Source organism: Rhinoderma darwinii, chromosome 3, assembly GCF_050947455.1.
Source record: "Rhinoderma darwinii isolate aRhiDar2 chromosome 3, aRhiDar2.hap1, whole genome shotgun sequence".
Classification (NCBI taxonomy): Eukaryota; Metazoa; Chordata; class Amphibia; order Anura; family Rhinodermatidae; genus Rhinoderma; species Rhinoderma darwinii.
In genome coordinates this window covers 4,424,064-4,445,932 of record NC_134689.1, presented here as the reverse complement: position 1 = coordinate 4,445,932, position 21,869 = coordinate 4,424,064, and the positions used below count along the sequence as shown (strand labels likewise).

The 21,869-nt window shown below is 45.0% G+C and overlaps 1 protein-coding gene across 5 annotated transcripts in view; it reads right to left on the bottom strand.

The window, feature by feature from the left end:
• ERC1 (ELKS/RAB6-interacting/CAST family member 1) overlaps positions 1–21,869 on the bottom strand; it is a 77,466-nt gene that overhangs the window by 8,695 nt on the left and 46,902 nt on the right. For 4 of the 5 annotated variants that reach the window (XM_075855706.1, XM_075855710.1, XM_075855708.1 and 1 more), the window contains 2 exons: positions 19,053–19,200; positions 5,754–5,855 (listed from right to left, as the gene is read on the bottom strand). In XM_075855706.1, the coding sequence (XP_075711821.1) occupies positions 5,754–5,855; positions 19,053–19,200 (250 nt within the window). Of the gene's footprint in view, positions 1–5,045; positions 5,111–5,753; positions 5,856–19,052; positions 19,201–21,869 lie in introns of all 5 variants that reach the window. The other variant, XM_075855711.1, reaches the window with a different exon arrangement.

Sequence of the window (21,869 nt, the reverse complement as noted above, 5' to 3'; positions counted from 1 at the left end):
CATCCATCAGTCTGACCCTAAATAGCGTGCAGCCGCGTATAACACTGCGGGGAGGGGGGCAGCGGATCAGTACAGAACGAAGGAAGCCGCTCCCCCCATCCAAACACAAAGAGGAGACCCCCACTATCTCATACACTACCCCCCAGTCTCTCCATCAAGCTGTTCAGATGAATTCAATCTTTTGCCCTCTGTTATCAGCCATTTCAGGCTGGGAAAAAGCTGCAACTATAGGACGGGTGAATACAATCTATTGTTCTCTCTTATCAGCCATTGCAGACTGGGGAGAGGCTGACAGTAGGACAGGTAAATGCATCTATTGTTCTCTGTTATCAGCCATTCTGCAGGGTCTGTATACTGTATTTGTATGTAAGGCGGCCTTAGAACCATTGATGCCGGAATAAAGGGGTTAGACGGCATCTGTGTCTCATATTCACTGCGCATGGGAAGCAGGAGCCGGGCACACGCAGCAGAATACACTTTATTCCGTTAGTCCGGCACTTTATGGGAATCCTGATAATCCGACATCCTCCAAATGAACAGGAACGGACACCTGATAATCCGCCACCTTGACCACAAGATATAGTTTGGCCATTTCCTAGTTATATCTGTTTCCAGGAAAGCTGGGTGACAACCAATATGACATTACATCACTGCTCTCACAGGGTTGTCACCCAGCTTTCCTGGAGTCCTGAATGACAATTCTGCCTAGTTATTCATTGATATTGGAGCAAGACAATGTCTGCAAATAATCAAGCCCGTTTATTTGACTCTGGGAAAGCTGGGTGACAACAAATATGTCCAGCACTGCAGCTCCCGGAGGTGCTTTCACTCGGCTCTCCCAGACTCCAGAATGGTAGATATACTTGCCTATAAATGACACATCCCTTATACCAGTATGACGGCACAATGAGGTAGATTTGCCTTAAGGACTGCAGGAACGTTGTGTAACTGCTCGGCTGTAATGGTGGCCATGTAGGTAGGCACCCAGCTTTCCCAGATACAGATATAATGAAGAAATATTATGACAATTTACACGGGATGTTTCCTCGTACAGTTTTCTATGTAGGGGACTCGGGTTGTATGGAGAAGTCCTGGAAATTCCCGGGAAGTAGTGAGGGGTGATAGCGCCATACACAGCCACAGCGTGCGACCCCCGGGAGCTAATCCTCTTATTCAGGGGCAGATCCTGGTGACAATGGGGGAGATAACAGATGAAATGGAGCACGGCAAAGCCCGTTAAGCTCGGCTACGCCGCACAGAGATCATGGAGGGGTTTAAGCATGTGCGCGGCCGACTTCATTAAGAAAATCATCGTCTCTGGCGCGACGCAAATCCTTATTAATAAAGATATTGAAACGAGATCTCACATGTGGAGGCTCAAGAATGTGCCCTGCAAGGCGGAAGACAGATGAACTGCGTCATGTGACCCAATCATCACACAAGAAGCCATTGTGGAATAGAATAGTTTCTATTTTTGCATTGTTTTCTATCGGCAGTGTAAAGTATGGAGGTTTCCATTCTGGGTGAAATGGTTACATTATCCAGCTGTTGGGAAACTACAATCTCCAGCATGCCCTTACGGACTCCTTTTCAGCCTCTGGAAGTAAACAACGAATATTTCCGTTCACTGACAGCAAGCGGAGATCTTACAAATGGTACGAAATTAAGCCAGAAAGTTTTAGAATAAAAAAGCGCATGGATAACGAGGTTATGTGACCACCAGGACATGACATCATAAGGACACCCTATAGCCGCAGCTGTGGGTTTGGTACAGTGTCTACAGGAGACATATTCAGTGCACAATCCCCCATTTATTTCAGCAATGAGTGGGTTAACTGTACATGAGGGGGCAGCAAGTTCTCTCTTCTGGGTTGGTGGGGGGTCAAGAGGAAGAGACTGTCCAAGATGCTCCTCAGATGCTCTGAGATCACGCCAAGGGACACAGTGTTTGTGAGCGGTTCCTCAGAAGTGGCGCCAGCCCGAGCTTCACCTCACACTGAGACCAGGACAGGACGGGGGAGATCTGAAAACTATCCCCTCCGAAGGGGTCTGGGCTGGCCCCCGATGCAAACAATATCCCATGTATGCACCATTGTTTTCTGCTGTGCAAATTAAAGAGACGACATCATCGGCGCGGCCAGAACTAACATGCGGCGAATCCGGGGGGAGGACGCTGCACCGGAAAACCCACAGGAACCATCGTTATCTTTGTATCAGTCTAATACTGTATATTCTAAAATATAAGACCGGCGTGCTCCTCCACCCATCAGTGCAGGGCCATTGTTTTACCTCTCTTACCCAGAATCCCACAGGTATTGCAGTTTAGTAGGGGAGTCATAGGTAACAAAAGCAAAACTCCATTTTTACCAACATTGCAAATACTTTACTGTTTTTGCACCAATTCTGAGGTTTTTTTTCCATATACATTCCTCTATTCACAACCAAAGCTGCTTTCAAAATTCTGCTAGTTGCCCACGGATACAGGTAATGAATGAACTTCGCCCCTCTGACATTTTCGCTGTGACTGGATACTTGAGCCCCACAATGCACTGCTCACTTGTAACAGAAAACCAGCAGAATTCTGTATTTAGCTTTAGACCTGACTGAAGAAGAAAAATCAAATAACTCAACATCACAGCGGCAAAGGATCTACAAAAAACAAAGTAACGATGATGGGCCGCACCGCTCGGTGTATTTAGGGTTAACTGACGGTCGCATGGCAACACAATATTTTGGCGTCTGCGTGCTGTCTTCAATTGGCAGGAATGTGCCAGGAGCCATGACGGGCAGAATTAACAAGCTTCTTAATTACATGATAAGGACAATGGCCGCCACTTAACATCTCACCCCTCGCCGGCCTGAGGGTCTCAGATAAGAAAAGTCCCGGGAGAGGAAGCGAAGGGCACAGACACTGGGTGCAGGCTGGCACACTGACACAGGGACGGCCACAGAGCATCTTCCCTGGGTTACTACTACACAGCGACGTCCGTGATGTCATCACAGCGACATCATATCCTGACGTGGTGTCACAATACGGAGACCAGGACAAGCCCAAACAGAGGGACCGGGTTGTGTGCCCCTTTCTTACCCCGGATGCTGCCGAGTACTTTGCTGGTAAACTTCCGGCAGAGATTAAGGAATTGATTAAATAGCAGCCCCCTAATACATTGTTGCACCCGCTGCTGTTTGTGGCAGTCTGTATCTGGCAGCAGCAACACTGTCCCGCTCACACAGCTGCCCTGCTGTAGTTTGAGCTTGTGGCTGCAGTTATCAGGACCAGCTCTGTCACTGGGGAATCGCTAGTTAAAGGGCTCAACCCGGCTTGTATAATGAGATGTTCTGCAACTCTCTAAGAGACTCTTTCACTTGCTCGATATATCTGCTTGCTGTCAGTGAATTGGAACTTTCTAGTTTACATCTGAAAAGTCATACAGAATTCGTGCTGCTCACAAGGTATGTTACAATTGTATCCAGTCTAGACAATCCTGTCTGATACATTTTACCTGTACTGATACATTGTACCAAACTATCAGGACAGGAGAGAGATCATTGCTGTTCACCTCACAGAGGATTGACTAGACTGGATACAATTGTGACAAACCCTCAGCTGTGGGAAGTATTAGTTCCGTACGGGTTTATAGCCTCTGGATGTCAAGACACGTTCCCCTTCATTGACAACAAGCAGAGATCTTCTGTAGAAATGTGTAGTTGACTACGCTTTTCTATACAGTAAAAATGAATAAAGGTATACCAGCCCGATGGAGGCCAAAAGGACACTCCTTAGTTCACATAACTCCACAGCAGAGGGTTCGTTACAATGTACGTGGTTAAACTTTTAAGGAGAATCTTTAAAATTGTAATCGTCGTCGTTGAGGAGCGATCGCTGCGTGTGGCGGATGGGAAAGGGTTACCGAGGGCGCTGCTTCCAGATGACCCCGATCCGGTGAAAATGCTTGAATAGGCGGCAGTTATGTCGCGGAGGGAGCGGGTTCCCATAGACATCACAGGTGCGGAGTCCTCTGCATTCCTCTAATTACATGCTCTGTGAATTTCTCCAACATCAACAACAAGGGAAGGGGGGGGGGGATAAAAAAAAAACCAGAATAGCGGGATTAAATCCTGATTAACCCCTTCACCTTTCGCTTTCCGATCTGCAGGGGTCGGGTGATGAGAACAAAGCGTCACTTTCATGATGTAATTGCAGGGGGGGGGGGGGTGATAAGAAGTTTTTGGTGATTTTCCCACTCGATGCAATCTTCAAACTTTATCAGAGAAAGTGACGAGACGTTAGACATGATGGCGTATCCGGAGAGTAGGGTGTCACCTGATTGGAGGGTCACAATTTATTCTGTATATGCCCCCAAAACATGGCTGAATCTCCCAAAAACAGCGCCACTCCTGTCCACAGGTTGTGTCTGGTATTGCAGCTCAGCTCCAATGACATTAACAGTTCTGAGCTGCAATACCACATACAACCTGTGGAGAGGTGTGGCGCTGTTTTAGAGAGAAAGCAACCATGTGCAGACTCCCTGATGGCGCTCAGTAGTCACGATCCGGTAGAAGCTCCGGCTGAGGCCAAGAAGAGGATGGCGGGAGAAAACATCCAGAGCAGCTGCAGGTAGAAAGGTAAACTTTGGGGGCATATGCAGTTTTTCCGAAATGGAAAGTGATGTCCATAGTCTATACACTACAAGAAAACAGCGCCCCTAATGGCCAATCTAATCAATGCAACTGAGCCTGTAAAAAAGATGAAATCACCTGCAGGGATAAAGAGGCACGAATGGCATCTGTGAGGCACAATGACGCCTCCACCTTGCGCTGGTTACCGATTTTGCATTTCCGTCACCAAATAATTACCAGATAATTGCATAGTGAATGAGATATTACACGAGCCACCACAGATGGAGAGGGTAAGAGGGGTACACCACAGCGGGCACATGCCAGGGAGAGGAGGGGGTGAATGGCACCGGTGACATGCAGATAGATTGGATAGAGACATGCAAGATGCCAACGATGAAAGATCCCAAGACGAAGCGAGTTCTCACCGTTCTGAACAAAATGGCTGACCTAATCATCTCATTGGTTATGCCCAAATACCCTCCTCATCATCCTATTGGTTGAGATGATGAGGATAGAAGGAGCATCAAAGAGCAGCATGAGGGATGAAACAAACACCTGGTTAGTGACTGGAGACATAAGATTATTATATACACATGGTTATTGATCATCCAATCTGATCTTACAATCTGATTGCCTGACAATTACATCTAATTACAATCTGGTCTGACAGATTTCATTGTTTAATGCGCTCACAAGGGATCTCCCATACTTTCTTCTGGCTAATATCAGTCCATATGACTTATCCATTCTAACAAATCTGATTGGATGTTAATTGCTCATTATTTCTGGCTAAAGTTGCCTGCCGGTGGAATGTATCCAGGAGACTTACCTGCAAACTTCTAGAAAGTCAGGAGCTACGTGAAAACGTCTCCTTTTAGGTCACATTATACACGGGGGATAAGTCATGTGACTACTTCTGTACAGGCCAAACTGCGGTTAAAGTTGCAGAATGGCGCAACAATGTTTCGTCTGCCATACAGGAGTTACATAGTGTCACATTCATTGTGCATTCCTATAGGACAATCTTTGGCCTTGGAGGGTGATTTATCTTGGTGCCCACGTATGTGGGTATAGGGGGTATCAATACCCGGACAAACAATGCAGACTCAATGGGTCACACAAGATCAACCAACCTGATCGGGCGAGGGCTTGTGGTTGGTTTGGTTGGACTGGGCAGAAGTCTTCAGGTGATCGACTTCATAATTGTCCGCCATCAGTTTCATCCTGTTCTGTGTCTGTAACCAGAGCGAGAAAAATATCAAACACTGAATTACATTGTCACCCGATCCCGGAAACCTACAGTGAAGGGTTAACAGCGCAGATTTCAGCAGTACATCTCGTTCTACAATAACTCCCCCCCACTCCCCCCAAACACACTAAAGGGGTCACCCAGCCACAACAAGTACAAGGGTTAACAGCTGAATACATACATGGGACATCAGAGGAAACAAGCACAGATGTGCCGCACACAGGGGGGGGGGGGGGGGGCGCGGACACGGCAATGTCACCCCCCGGGGGCAGGGTAAATATTACTCAAGGTCCAAACTATTTCAACTTGAGCTTGTAAGTCACAGGCAAGATGCTGCTTTACAGCTGACTGAAAACAAGGAACCAATGTTTACAAGGAGAGAAATAAAGACACAGACCGGGACAAAGTGGACAGAGGGCGCCGCAGACATGAAAAAAGAGAGAACAGGGGGCGCTGCAGACCAGGACAAAGCAGTCAGAGGTGCTACAGACAGATGAGGGAATGAGGAGGATTACAGGACTGGTCAGTGTAGTAATCCAGAAATCAGAACAGAAGAATAAGGAGTGCAGCTCTGGAGCATAATACAGGATGCAACTCAGGATCAGTACAGGATAAGTAATGTAATGTATGTACACAGTGACTCCACCAGCAGAATAGTGAGTGCAGCTCTGGAGTATAATACAGGATGTAACTCAGGATCAGTACAGGATAAGTAATGTAATGTTTGTACACAGTGACCCCACCAGCAGAATAGTGAGTGCAGCTCTGGAGTATAATACAGGATGTAACTCAGGATCAGTACAGGATAAGTAATGTATGTACACAGTGACTCCACCAGCAGAATAGTGAGTGCAGTTCTGGAGTATAATACAGGATGTAACTCAGGATCAGTACAGGATATGTAATGTAATGTATGTACCCAGTGACTCCACCAGCAGAATAGTGAGTGCAGTTCTGGAGTATAATACAGGATGTAACTCAGGATCAGTACAGGATATGTAATGTAATGTATGTACCCAGTGACTCCACCAGCAGAATAGTGAGTGCAGCTCTGGAGTATAATACAGGATGTAACTCAGGATCAGTACAGGATAAGTAATGTAATGTTTGTACACAGTGACCCCACCAGCAGAATAGTGAGTGCAGCTCTGGAGTATAATACAGGATGTAAATCAGGATCAATACAGGATAAGTAATGTATGTACACAGTGACTCCACCAGCAGAATAGTGAGTGCAGCTCTGGAGTATAATACAGGATATATCTCAGGATCAGTACAGGATAAGTAATGTATGTACACAGTGACTCCACCAGCAGAATAGTGAGTGCAGCTCTGGAGTATAATACAGGATATAACTCAGGATCAGTACAGGATAAGTAAAGTAATGTAGGTACACAGTGACTCCACCAGCAGAATAGGGAGTGCAGCTCTGGAGTATAATACAGGATATATCTCAGGATCAGTACAGGATATGTAATGTATGTACACAGTGACTCCACCAGCAGAATAGTGAGTGCAGCTCTGGAGTATAATACAGGATATATCTCAGGATCAGTACAGGATAAGTAATGTATGTACACAGTGACTCCACCAGCAGAATAGTGAGTGCAGCTCTGGAGTATAATACAGGATATAACTCAGGATCAGTACAGGATAAGTAAAGTAATGTAGGTACACAGTGACTCCACCAGCAGAATAGTGAGTGCAGCTCTGGAGTATAATACAGGATATAACTCAGGATCAGTACAGGATAAATAATGTAATGTATGTACACAGTGACTCCACCAGCAGAATAGTGAGTGCAGCTCTGGAGTATAATACAGGATGTAACTCAGGATCAGTACAGGATAAGTAATGTATGTACACAGTGACTCCACCAGCAGAATAGTGAGTGCAGCTCTGGAGTATAATACAGGATATAACACAGGATCAGTACAGGATAAGTAATGTATGTACACAGTGACTCCACCAGCAGAATAGTGAGTGCAGCTCTGGAGTATAATACAGGATGTAACTCAGGATAAGTACAGGATAAGTAATGTAATGTATATACACAGTGACTCCACCAGCAGAACAGTGAGTGCAGCTCTGGAGTATAATACAGGATATAACTCAGGATCAGTACAGGATAAGTAATGTATGTACACAGTGACTCCACCAGCAGAATAGTGAGTGCAGCTCTGGAGTATAATACAGGATGTAACTCAGGATCAGGACAGAGTAAGTAATGTAATGTATGTACACAGTGACTCTGCTGTTTATGTAGATTAGTTGTATATGGGGTTCAGGTGTCATATAGGCTTTTAGGGAAGAGTTCCACTAGTTTGTGTAAAAAATATCTGGGCCTTGTAGTTCCACCCTGACGTGTCCTGTCTCTATGGTTAGGGGACATCGGTCACAGTTATTTGCTTTTCCTGCAGTAAAACATTTCTGCTATTCTGGAGGAGACGTCACCTGTCAAGAAGGAAACAATGTGATAAATAGTGGGAGTGGGACCCACAGAGAGGGGGCGCTACAGGTATTTAGCAGGCAATGTCAGGAATCCAGTCTTTGCTCTATAGGGGGGGCTGCTGATTTCCCCTCATTCCTGTGTTATTATGTAATGATCTGTGGGAACATTATTTATTCTATTTAACGTCTGGATGGAAGAATTCTTTAGATTGATCGACTGTTGCTGGACAGTGAAGTCCCTGGGAAGCTTGGCTGAGGAGCTGACGATTATATCCTGTCGGACGCCACATTCTAGACTGACACTTTAAACAACAATTTGAGGGGGAAAAAAATCTGTCACATTGTCAGACATTCTATTCAGCTGCTTCTTGGATGTGTCTGTTCCTGGGAAAGCTGGGTGACCATCCAGACAGCCCTCATCCAGCTTTTCTCGAGTTCTTTATTCCTATTAGAACCACATACACATCAGCGTCTCTTCCTGTACTGTGTGTGACCCCCTCGCAGGCAGCGGAGGATGGATGACCCCCCAGAAAAGCAGGATGCAGCGAAAAACAGCCAGATCTGTACTTGGCGAGACAGCGGCTCAGAGACGGGGGGCGAGCAGCAGGTGACAGAGGTTTGGCACGGATGACAAAGACAACGTCACCGGAAAGAAGACAAGGATGAAGCATCTGCACCAAGAAATAAGCTGCTCCCGGCTGAAGACTGGGGGTGGGGGGGGCAGTCTATTCTGCGCTGTGCAAGAAGTCAGTGCTCAATTTATTCATTACTAGAGACATAATATTCAGCACCGAGCGCACAGACAGCCCCACCGTGTGAATGTCAATGCTCCGTACTATCACAGGTATCAGTGTGATCAGTACTGTGGTATTACAGGTATCAGTGTGGTCAGTACTGGAGTATTACAGGTATCAGTGTGATCAGTACTGGGGTATTACAGGTATCAGTGTGATCAGTACTGGGGTATTACAGGTATCAGTGTGGTCAGTACTGGAGTATTACAGGTATCGGTGTGGTCAGTACTGGAGTATTACAGGTATCAGTGTGATCAGTACTGGGGTATTACAGGTATCAGTGTGATCAGTACTGGGGTATTACAGGTATCAGTGTGGTCAGTACTGGGGTATTACAGGTATCTGTGATCAGTACTGGAGTATTACAGGTATCAGTGTGATCAGTACTGGAGTATTACAGGTATCAGTGTGGTCAGTACTGGGGTATTACAGGTATCAGTGTGATCAGTACTGGGGTATTACAGGTATCAGTGATCAGTACTGGAGTATTACAGGTATCAGTGTGATCAGTACTGGAGTATTACAGGTATCAGTGTGATCAGTACTGGGGTATTACAGGTATCAGTGTGATCAGTGCTGGGGTATTACAGGTATCAGTGTGGTCAGTACTGGAGTATTACAGGTATCAGTGTGATCAGTACTGGGGTATTACAGGTATCAGTGTGGTCAGTACTGGAGTATTACAGGTATCTGTGCTCAGTACTGGAGTATTACAGGTATCTGTGATCAGTACTGGAGTATTACAGGTATCAGTGTGGTCAGTACTGGGGTATTACAGGTATCAGTGTGATCAGTACTGGGGTATTACAGGTATCAGTGTGATCAGTGCTGGAGTATTACAGGTATCAGTACTGGGGTATTACAGGTATCTGTGATCAGTACTGGAGTATTACAGGTATCAGTGTGATCAGTGCTGGGGTATTACAGGTATCAGTGTGATCAGTACTGGAGTATTACAGGTATCAGTGTGATCAGTACTGGAGTATTACAGGTATCAGTGTGATCAGTACTGGAGTATTACAGGTATCAGTGTGATCAGTACTGGAGTATTACAGGTCTCAGTGTGATCAGTGCTGGGGTATTACAGGTCTCAGTGTGATCAGTGCTGGGGTATTACAGGTATCAGTGTGATCAGTGCTGGGGTATTACAGGTATCAGTGTGATCAGTACTGGAGTATTACAGGTATCAGTGTGATCAGTACTGGGGTATTACAGGTATCAGTGTGATCAGTACTGGAGTATTACAGGTATCAGTACTGGGGTATTACAGGTCTCAGTGTGATCAGTACTGGGGTATTACAGGTATCAGTACTGGGGTATTACAGGTATCAGTGTGATCAGTGCTGGAGTATTACAGGTATCAGTGTGATCAGTACTGGAGTATTACAGGTATCAGTGTGATCAGTACTGGAGTATTACAGGTATCAGTGTGATCAGTACTGGAGTATTACTGGTATCAGTGTGATCAGTACTGGAGTATTACAGGTATCAGTGTGATCAGTGCTGGAGTATTACAGGTATCAGTGTGATCAGTGCTGGAGTATTACAGGTATCAGTGTGGTCAGTACTGGAGTATTACAGGTATCAGTGTGATCAGTACTGGGGTATTACAGGTATCAGTGTGATCAGTACTGGGGTATTACAGGTATCAGTGTGGTCAGTACTGGGGTATTACAGGTATCAGTGTGATCAGTACTGGGGTATTACAGGTATCAGTGTGATCAGTACTGGAGTATTACAGGTATCAGTGTGGTCAGTACTGGAGTATTACAGGTATCAGTGTGATCAGTACTGGAGTATTACAGGTCTCAGTGTGATCAGTACTGGGGTATTACAGGTATCAGTGTGATCAGTACTGGGGTATTACAGGTATCAGTGTGGTCAGTACTGGGGTATTACAGGTATCAGTGTGATCAGTACTGGGGTATTACAGGTATCAGTGTGATCAGTACTGGAGTATTACAGGTATCAGTGTGATCAGTGCTGGAGTATTACAGGTATCAGTGTGATCAGTACTGGGGTATTACAGGTATCAGTGTGATCAGTACTGGGGTATTACAGGTATCAGTGTGATCAGTACTGGAGTATTACAGGTATCAGTGTGATCAGTACTGGAGTATTACAGGTATCAGTGTGGTCAGTACTGGAGTATTACAGGTATCAGTGTGATCAGTACTGGGGTATTACAGGTATCAGTGTGATCAGTACTGGAGTATTACAGGTATCAGTGTGATCAGTACCGGAGTATTACAGGTATCAGTGTGATCAGTACCGGAGTATTACAGGTATCAGTGTGATCAGTACTGGAGTATTACAGGTATCAGTGTGATCAGTACTGGAGTATTACAGGTATCAGTGTGATCAGTACTGGGGTATTACAGGTATCAGTGTGATCAGTACTGGGGTATTACAGGTATCAGTGTGATCAGTACTGGGGTATTACAGGTACCAGTGTGATCAGTACTGGAGTATTACAGGTATCAGTGTGATCAGTACTGGGGTATTACAGGTATCAGTGTGATCAGTACTGGGGTATTACAGGTATCAGTGTGATCAGTACTGGAGTATTACAGGTATCAGTGTGATCAGTACTGGAGTATTACAGGTATCAGTGTGATCAGTACTGGGGTATCACAGGTATCAGTGTGATCAGTACTGGGGTATTACAGGTCTCAGTGTGATCAGTACTGGAGTATTACAGGTATCAGTGTGATCAGTACTGGGGTATTACAGGTATCTGTGATCAGTACTGGAGTATTACAGGTATCTGATCAGTACTGGAGTATTACAGGTATCAGTGTGATCAGTACTGGAGTATTACAGGTATCTGTGCTTAGTACTGGAGTATTACAGGTATCAGTGTGATCAGTACTGGAGTATTGCAGGTATCAGTGTGATCAGTACTGGAGTATTACAGGTATCAGTGTGATCAGTGCTGGAGTATTACAGGTATCAGTGTGGTCAGTACTGGAGTATTACAGGTATCAGTGTGATCAGTACTGGGGTATTACATGTATCAGTGTGATCAGTACTGGGGTATTACAGGTATCAGTGTGGTCAGTACTGGGGTATTACAGGTATCAGTGTGATCAGTACTGGGGTATTACAGGTATCAGTGTGATCAGTACTGGAGTATTACAGGTATCAGTGTGGTCAGTACTGGAGTATTACAGGTATTAGTGTGATCAGTACTGGAGTATTACAGGTCTCAGTGTGATCATTACTGGGGTATTACAGGTATCAGTGTGATCAGTACTGGGGTATTACAGGTATCAGTGTGGTCAGTACTGGGGTATTACAGGTATCAGTGTGATCAGTACTGGGGTATTACAGGTATCAGTGTGATCAGTACTGGAGTATTACAGGTATCAGTGTGATCAGTGCTGGAGTATTACAGGTATCAGTGTGATCAGTACTGGGGTATTACAGGTATCAGTGTGATCAGTACTGGGGTATTACAGGTATCAGTGTGATCAGTACTGGAGTATTACAGGTATCAGTGTGATCAGTGCTGGAGTATTACAGGTATCAGTGTGATCAGTACTGGGGTATTACAGGTATCAGTGTGATCAGTACTGGGGTATTACAGGTATCAGTGTGATCAGTACTGGGGTATTACAGGTATCAGTGTGATCAGTACTGGAGTATTACAGGTATCAGTGTGATCAGTACTGGAGTATTACAGGTATCAGTGTGGTCAGTACTGGAGTATTACAGGTATCAGTGTGATCAGTACTGGGGTATTACAGGTATCAGTGTGATCAGTACTGGAGTATTACAGGTATCAGTGTGATCAGTACCGGAGTATTACAGGTATCAGTGTGATCAGTACCGGAGTATTACAGGTATCAGTGTGATCAGTACTGGAGTATTACAGGTATCAGTGTGATCAGTACTGGAGTATTACAGGTATCAGTGTGATCAGTACTGGGGTATTACAGGTATCAGTGTGATCAGTACTGGGGTATTACAGGTATCAGTGTGATCAGTACTGGGGTATTACAGGTACCAGTGTGATCAGTACTGGAGTATTACAGGTATCAGTGTGATCAGTACTGGAGTATTACAGGTATCAGTGTGATCAGTACTGGAGTATTACAGGTATCAGTGTGATCAGTACTGGGGTATTACAGGTATCAGTGTGATCAGTACTGGGGTATTACAGGTATCAGTGTGATCAGTACTGGAGTATTACAGGTATCAGTGTGATCAGTACTGGAGTATTACAGGTATCAGTGTGATCAGTACTGGGGTATCACAGGTATCAGTGTGATCAGTACTGGGGTATTACAGGTCTCAGTGTGATCAGTACTGGAGTATTACAGGTATCAGTGTGATCAGTACTGGGGTATTACAGGTATCTGTGATCAGTACTGGAGTATTACAGGTATCTGTGATCAGTACTGGAGTATTACAGGTATCAGTGTGATCAGTACTGGAGTATTACAGGTATCTGTGCTCAGTACTGGAGTATTACAGGTATCAGTGTGATCAGTACTGGAGTATTACAGGTATCAGTGTGATCAGTACTGGAGTATTACAGGTATCAGTGTGATCAGTGCTGGAGTATTACAGGTATCAGTGTGATCAGTACTGGGGTATTACAGGTATCAGTGTGATCAGTACTGGAGTATTACAGGTATCAGTGTGATCAGTACTGGAGTATTACAGGTATCAGTGTGATCAGTACTGGAGTATTACAGGTATCAGTGTGATCAGTACTGGGGTATTACAGGTATCAGTGTGATCAGTACTGGGGTATTACAGGTATCAGTGTGATCAGTACTGGAGTATTACAGGTATCAGTACTGGAGTATTACAGGTATCAGTGTGATCAGTGCTGGAGTATTACAGGTATCAGTACTGGAGTATTACAGGTATCAGTGTGATCAGTACTGGGGTATTACAGGTATCATTGTGATCAGTACTGGAGTATTACAGGTATCAGTGTGATCAGTACTGGGGTATTACAGGTATCAGTGTGATCAGTACTGGGGTATTACAGGTATCAGTGTGATCAGTACTGGAGTATTACAGGTATCAGTGTGATCAGTGCTGGAGTATTACAGGTATCAGTGTGATCAGTACTGGGGTATTACAGGTATCAGTGTGATCAGTACTGGAGTATTACAGGTATCAGTGTGATCAGTACTGGATTATTACAGGTATCAGTGTGATCAGTACTGGGGTATTACAGGTATCAGTGTGATCAGTACTGGGGTATTACAGGTATCAGTGTGATCAGTACTGGAGTATTACAGGTATCAGTGTGATCAGTACTGGGGTATTACAGGTATCAGTGTGATCAGTACTGGAGTATTACAGGTATCAGTGTGATCAGTACTGGGGTATTACAGGTATCAGTGTGATCAGTACTGGAGTATTACAGGTATCTGTGCTCAGTACTGGAGTATTACAGGTATCTGTGATCAGTACTGGAGTATTACAGGTATCAGTGTGGTCAGTACTGGGGTATTACAGGTATCAGTGTGATCAGTACGGGAGTATTACAGGTATCTGTGCTCAGTACTGGAGTATTACAGGTATCTGTGATCAGTACTGGAGTATTACAGGTATCAGTGTGGTCAGTACTGGGGTATTACAGGTATCAGTGTGATCAGTACTGGGGTATTACAGGTATCAGTGTGGTCAGTACTGGAGTATTACAGGTATCAGTGTGATCAGTACTGGGGTATTACAGGTATCAGTGTGCTCAGTACTGGAGTATTACAGGTATCTGTGATCAGTACTGGAGTATTACAGGTATCAGTGTGGTCAGTACTGGGGTATTACAGGTATCAGTGTGATCAGTACTGGGGTATTACAGGTATCAGTGTGATCAGTGCTGGAGTATTACAGGTATCAGTACTGGGGTATTACAGGTATCTGTGATCAGTACTGGAGTATTACAGGTATCAGTGTGATCAGTGCTGGGGTATTACAGTTATCAGTGTGATCAGTACTGGAGTATTACAGGTATCAGTGTGATCAGTACTGGAGTATTACAGGTATCAGTGTGATCAGTACTGGAGTATTACAGGTATCAGTGTGATCAGAACTGGAGTATTACAGGTCTCAGTGTGATCAGTACTGGAGTATTACAGGTCTCAGTGTGATCAGTGCTGGGGTATTACAGGTATCAGTGTGATCAGTGCTGGGGTATTACAGGTATCAGTGTGATCAGTACTGGAGTATTACAGGTATCAGTGTGATCAGTACTGGGGTATTACAGGTATCAGTGTGATCAGTACTGGAGTATTACAGGTATCAGTACTGGGGTATTACAGGTCTCAGTGTGATCAGTACTGGGGTATTACAGGTATCAGTACTAGGGTATTACAGGTATCAGTGTGATCAGTACTGGGGTATTACAGGTATCAGTACTAGGGTATTACAGGTATCAGTGTGATCAGTGCTGGAGTATTACAGGTATCAGTGTGATCAGTACTGGAGTATTACAGGTATCAGTGTGATCAGTACTGGAGTATTACAGGTATCAGTGTGATCAGTACTGGAGTATTACAGGTATCAGTGTGATCAGTACTGGAGTATTACAGGTATCAGTGTGATCAGTGCTGGAGTATTACAGGTATCAGTGTGGTCAGTACTGGAGTATTACAGGTATCAGTGTGATCAGTACTGGAGTATTGCAGGTATCAGTGTGATCAGTACTGGAGTATTACAGGTATCAGTGTGATCAGTGCTGGAGTATTACAGGTATCAGTGTGGTCAGTACTGGAGTATTACAGGTATCAGTGTGATCAGTACTGGGGTATTACAGGTATCAGTGTGATCAGTACTGGGGTATTACAGGTATCAGTGTGGTCAGTACTGGGGTATTACAGGTATCAGTGTGATCAGTACTGGGGTATTACAGGTATCAGTGTGATCAGTACTGGAGTATTACAGGTATCAGTGTGATCAGTGCTGGAGTATTACAGGTATCAGTGTGATCAGTACTGGGGTATTACAGGTATCAGTGTGATCAGTACTGGGGTATTACAGGTATCAGTGTGATCAGTACTGGGGTATTACAGGTATCAGTGTGATCAGTACTGGAGTATTACAGGTATCAGTGTGATCAGTACTGGAGTATTACAGGTATCAGTGTGGTCAGTACTGGAGTATTACAGGTATCAGTGTGATCAGTACTGGGGTATTACAGGTATCAGTGTGATCAGTACTGGGGTATTACAGGTATCAGTGTGATCAGTGCTGGAGTATTACAGGTATCAGTGTGATCAGTACTGGGGTATTACAGGTATCAGTGTGGTCAGTACTGGGGTATTACAGGTATCAGTGTGATCAGTGCTGGAGTATTACAGGTATCAGTGCTGGAGTATTACAGGTATCAGTGTGATCAGTACTGGGGTATTACAGGTATCAGTGTGATCAGTACTGGGGTATTACAGGTATCAGTGTGATCAGTACTGGGGTATTACAGGTATCAGTGTGATCAGTACTGGGGTATTACAGGTATCAGTGTGATCAGTACTGGGGTATTACAGGTATCAGTGTGGTCAGTACTGGGGTATTACAGGTATCAGTGTGGTCAGTACTGGGGTATTACAGGTATCAGTGTGATCAGTACTGGAGTATTACAGGTATCAGTGTGATCAGTACTGGGGTATTACAGGTATCAGTGTGATCAGTACTGGAGTATTACAGGTATCAGTGTGATCAGTACTGGGGTATTACAGGTATCAGTGTGATCAGTACTGGAGTATTACAGGTATCAGTGTGATCAGTACTGGGGTATTACAGGTATCAGTGTGATCAGTACTGGAGTATTACAGGTATCAGTACTGGAGTATTACAGGTATCAGTGTGGTCAGTACTGGGGTATTACAGGTATCAGTGTGATCAGTACTGGGGTATCACAGGTATCAGTGTGATCAGTACTGGAGTATTACAGGTATCAGTGTGATCAGTACTGGGGTATTACAGGTATCAGTGTGATCAGTACTGGAGTATTACAGGTATCAGTGTGATCAGTACTGGGGTATTACAGGTATCAGTGTGATCAGTACTGGAGTATTACAGGTATCAGTGTGATCAGTACTGGGGTATTACAGGTATCAGTGTGATCAGTACTGGAGTATTACAGGTATCAGTGCTGGAGTATTACAGGTATCAGTGTGATCAGTACTGGGGTATTACAGGTATCAGTGTGATCAGTACTGGGGTATTACAGGTATCAGTGTGGTCAGTACTGGGGTATTACAGGTATCAGTGTGGTCAGTGCTGAGAATTAAGCCACAAGACCCAGAAGATACTTCAGATTTGCTGCTAGTAAATCCGGGTGATAATCTCTCTTGGGGATTTTGTCGCCCCGCGGAGGTCGCCAGGCTTTTTCTTATTGTTGCACTCTGTGGGGGACTACAAGTTCCAGCACTCCCTGCCATGACAGCTCCACGTCTAGGCAGACAAGATGGCGGTTGCTTGTGAATGTCGCAGTGCGTGCGGTCACGATTGATATGATTCATCTGGAATTAGCAACAGGAAAATGTGAATCCTTCCCGGGTCCGTGCTCGCCCTGCGCCGTCTGACAGAGGGTGATATAAAGCAGGCATCCTCCCACCCCTCTCCAGAGACCAAAAATGGTCCAGCCCGTGTGGCGTTACGGTGACACGTCATTGGCTCGTGCAGAACGTACCAGCGGCGATAAACATATAGGAGGGAAGGACGGGATGGTAGCGGTGGGCTTCACGGTCACATAGGGTGGTCGGCTGAGCGGCCGGCTACCACCATGATCAGGAGCATTTCCGGAGAGCTCACACGGAGCGACGCCGCAGGTTGTGGGCGGAGCTTGTTTACGGTAAATACACGACATGTGACAGGGGAGGTGAGTGTTTCCTCTCTTTGCTCTGACAGCAGATCTGGACGGGTGAGGGGCAGCGCGCGGAGTGTTTCCATCTGATGTCATCTTCTAGTCTGCGGAGTGTCACACACCCAGACCCCCATCTTCTCTGCCAGAGTCCTGATTTATAGACTGCCCCCCAGGGGCTGCAGACACCCTGCCAGGAAAGGGTTAGTGGAGGTGACTGCGCGCAGGGGCGGCTGTAAATGTGTGAAGTGTCAGCTCTGCTGCCTAATGACAAGTCACAAGGAGAATGTTTCCTGATCTGTAACCAGCGTCATACAGAAGGACCTGGGAACGTCCGATGTGATGCAACGGGCTTTACATTCACATTTTCAAGATCTCTGCTTTTTGGCAGTGACTGGAAACATTCTTGTTTATATTCAGACTAAATGCCTGAACTAAAACTTCTTACAGCTGAGGGTTTGCTACAATTGTATCCAGTCCAGACAATCTTTTGTGAGCTAAACAGTGTGATACATTTTACCGGAACTGATACATTGTAACAAACTATCAGGGCAGGAGAAAGATTAGTGCTGCTGATGTGTTTACCTCACAGAGGATTGTCTACTCTGATACATAGTAACAAACCCTCAGCTGTGAGAACTCTGTGGGTCAGGATGGGGTTTTCAGCCTCTAAAAGTAAAGAACAATGATCCTATTCACTGACAACAAGCAGAGATTTTGGCATGGGTGAGAAATGAATACACACATTATATAAGAAAGTTGCAGAACTTTCGCCCGTCACACTAGACTATTCTTTTACAGAGTTCAATTCAGCAAAATCTTAGCTATACTCAAGTTTTCATCATGTGTTATGCTCCAGTCACATCCAAAGCTGCATTCACAATTCTGCTTGTTGTAATCTGCAGTCTGAGACGTGACCCAACAGTTGAGCAATAACTGTATCACTGTCACCCGAACTCCCACAATGCACTGCTCCCTGGTATCCGTAAATATACAGAACTGTGAATGCAGCTCTGGATGTGACTACAATATACGACCCCATATAATTCAACACTAATCCTACATATTCTGATAAGAGTGGGGCCGTGTCATGAAAGGACACGCTTCTCACCTGCTGTTTAAGTTGCTGCACCAGCCGGTCCTTCTCCCGTTTCAGCGACGCCACTTCCTCCTGCGTCTTTTTCTTACGGGACGAGGACAATTCAAGCAGCGCGATGTTTGCATCTTTCTCGCTAATGGCGGCGAGCAGAGCTTCCTGTCTGTGAGGAGGGAAACGCAAACAGGTCATCACCAGGCGTGGACATCAGATATAACGGACAGAGCCCTAAAAACAGCGTCCCCTAGTGGCAACATTATCATGAAAACTGATAAATTACAATCTGCTCAGAGATCTGTCCCCTGTGGTGCAGCAGCCGTCCAGGGTATGAATGCGAGACCCCATATCTCATTGTGGGTATATAACAGTGGGGGAGGGGAGCAGACAGGTGGCAAATCAAATCAAGACACTAATATAAGGGCAGGGAAAAAAACCTGTGATAAGTGGAACCTGACTGCTGCAGGAGGAGTGTGAACAGGCGCCAGGGCCCCGGCAACCAGTCAATTCCCCACTGGAGGGCCCGGTGTCACCGCACACCACTGCAACTGTGACTCCCCTAATATACAAAGAGCAAAAATAATAATATAGAGGATAACGATGTAACGAATACTGCCCACGTCTTCTGAAATACTCTGTGCTGCTGAAGACCCTTTGCCTTCCACACTGCCCCTGTGACACGTAACCCTGTCGTCACTGACAATATAGGAGGGGATAGGTGACTAGACCCCCCGCATCTCATAAGATCAGCACACTGCTCTCCTAAAAAAAAATACTTTGTGCTGCTGGAGACACCATCCGTCTTCCCCTACGTAAGTTTTGGTATGTAACCGCCCACAATATAAGCACACCTTTCCTGAAATGCTCTGTGCTGCTAGAGACCATACTTCAACTATACAGCTTTCAGTCTGTAACCTCCACAGGATCAGCACACTCCTCTCCTGAAATACTCTGTGCTGCTGTAACACAAGGCACAAATATATTCTAAAAGTTTTCTATATCTGGCATGTGGTCATACATTACACATCATTTTTTTTTTTAGGGGGGTTTTAAGATTTCTTGTGCACAGTACCTGGCCGCAGGGACCCCCCACATACCCGAGGCCCGGATCTTCCTGATGCTTTGTTAATCCCGCTGTCTGCCCAGAAAATGACAGGGTCCAGCGGGTAATCACCGCCCTGATCACCCAGGCTAGACCCCTGTGCTGTTATTCCTGGGAGCCCCCACATCCCAACATCAGCACCCCCCCCTCGCATTCCAGGACTGACATTAGCAGAAAGTGACGCTTCAGTGGTCGGGTCCCAGAATTCAGCACATTAATCCTCAGACCCCAGCTGACTGACCCCTACCAGGCGGGGGTCACTGTACAGTCTGCAGCATCACATGACTACTGCCAGGGAACAAAAGTCTGCTCCAACAGCGAAAGATCCTGATACATATAGAAACAGGACAACTGATGCAGCAGTTTATTGTTCATCACTGGTGGAAAATGGAAAGACGTAGAGAAGTGGTACTGTGCAGTGTCCATATACACAGAATAATACAGATACTGAGAATTACACCCAGTATACAGGACAGGAGAAGTGGTACTGTGCAGTGTCCATATACACAGAATAATACAGATACTGAGAATTACACCCAGTATACAGGACAGGAGAAGTGGTACTGTGCAGTGTCCATATATACAGCATAATACAGATACTGAGAAATACACCCAGTATACAGGACAGGAGAAGTGGTACTGTGCAGTGTCCATATATACAGCATAATACAGATACTGAGAATTACACCCAGTATACAGGACAGGAGAAGTGGTGCTGTGCAGGGTCTATATACACAGAATAATACAGAAACTGAGAATTACACCCAGTATACAGGACAGGAGAAGTGGTACTGTGCAGTGTATATATATACAGAATAATACAGATACTGAAAATTACACCCAGTATACAGGACAGGAGAAGTGGTACTGTGCAGTGTCCATATACACAGAATAATACAGATACTGAGAATTACAGCCAGTATACAGGACAGGAGAAGTGGTACTGTGCAGTGTCCATATATACAGAATAATCCAGATACTGAGAATTACACCCAGTATACAGGACAGGAGAAGTGGTACTGTGCAGTGTCCATATACACAGAATAATACAGATACTGAGAATTACACCCAGTATACAGGACAGGAGAAGTGGTACTGTGCAGTGTCCATATACACAGAATAATACAGATACTGAGAATTACACCCAGTATACAGGACAGGAGAAGTGGTACTGTGCAGTGTCCATATACACAGAATAATACAGATACTGAGAATTACACCCAGTATACAGGACAGGAGAAGTGGTACTGTGCAGTGTCCATATACACAGAATAATACAGATACTGAGAATTACACCCAGTATACAGGACAGGAGAAGTGGTACTGTGCAGTGTCCATATATACAGAATAATACAGATACTGAGAATTACACCCAGTATACAGGACAGGAGAAGTGGTACTGTGCAGTGTCCATATATACAGAATAATACAGATACTGAGAATTACACCCAGTATACAGGACAGGAGAAGTGGTACTGTGCAGTGTCCATATATACAGAATAATACAGATACTGAGAATTACACCCAGTATACAGGACAGGAGAAGTGGTACTGTGCAGTGTCCATATATACAGAATAATACAGATACTGAGAATTACACCCAGTATACAGGACAGGAGAAGTGGTACTGTGCAGTGTATATATATATACAGAATAATACAGATACTGAGAATTACACCCAGTATACAGGACAGGAGAAGTGGTACTGTGCAGTGTCCATATATACAGAATAA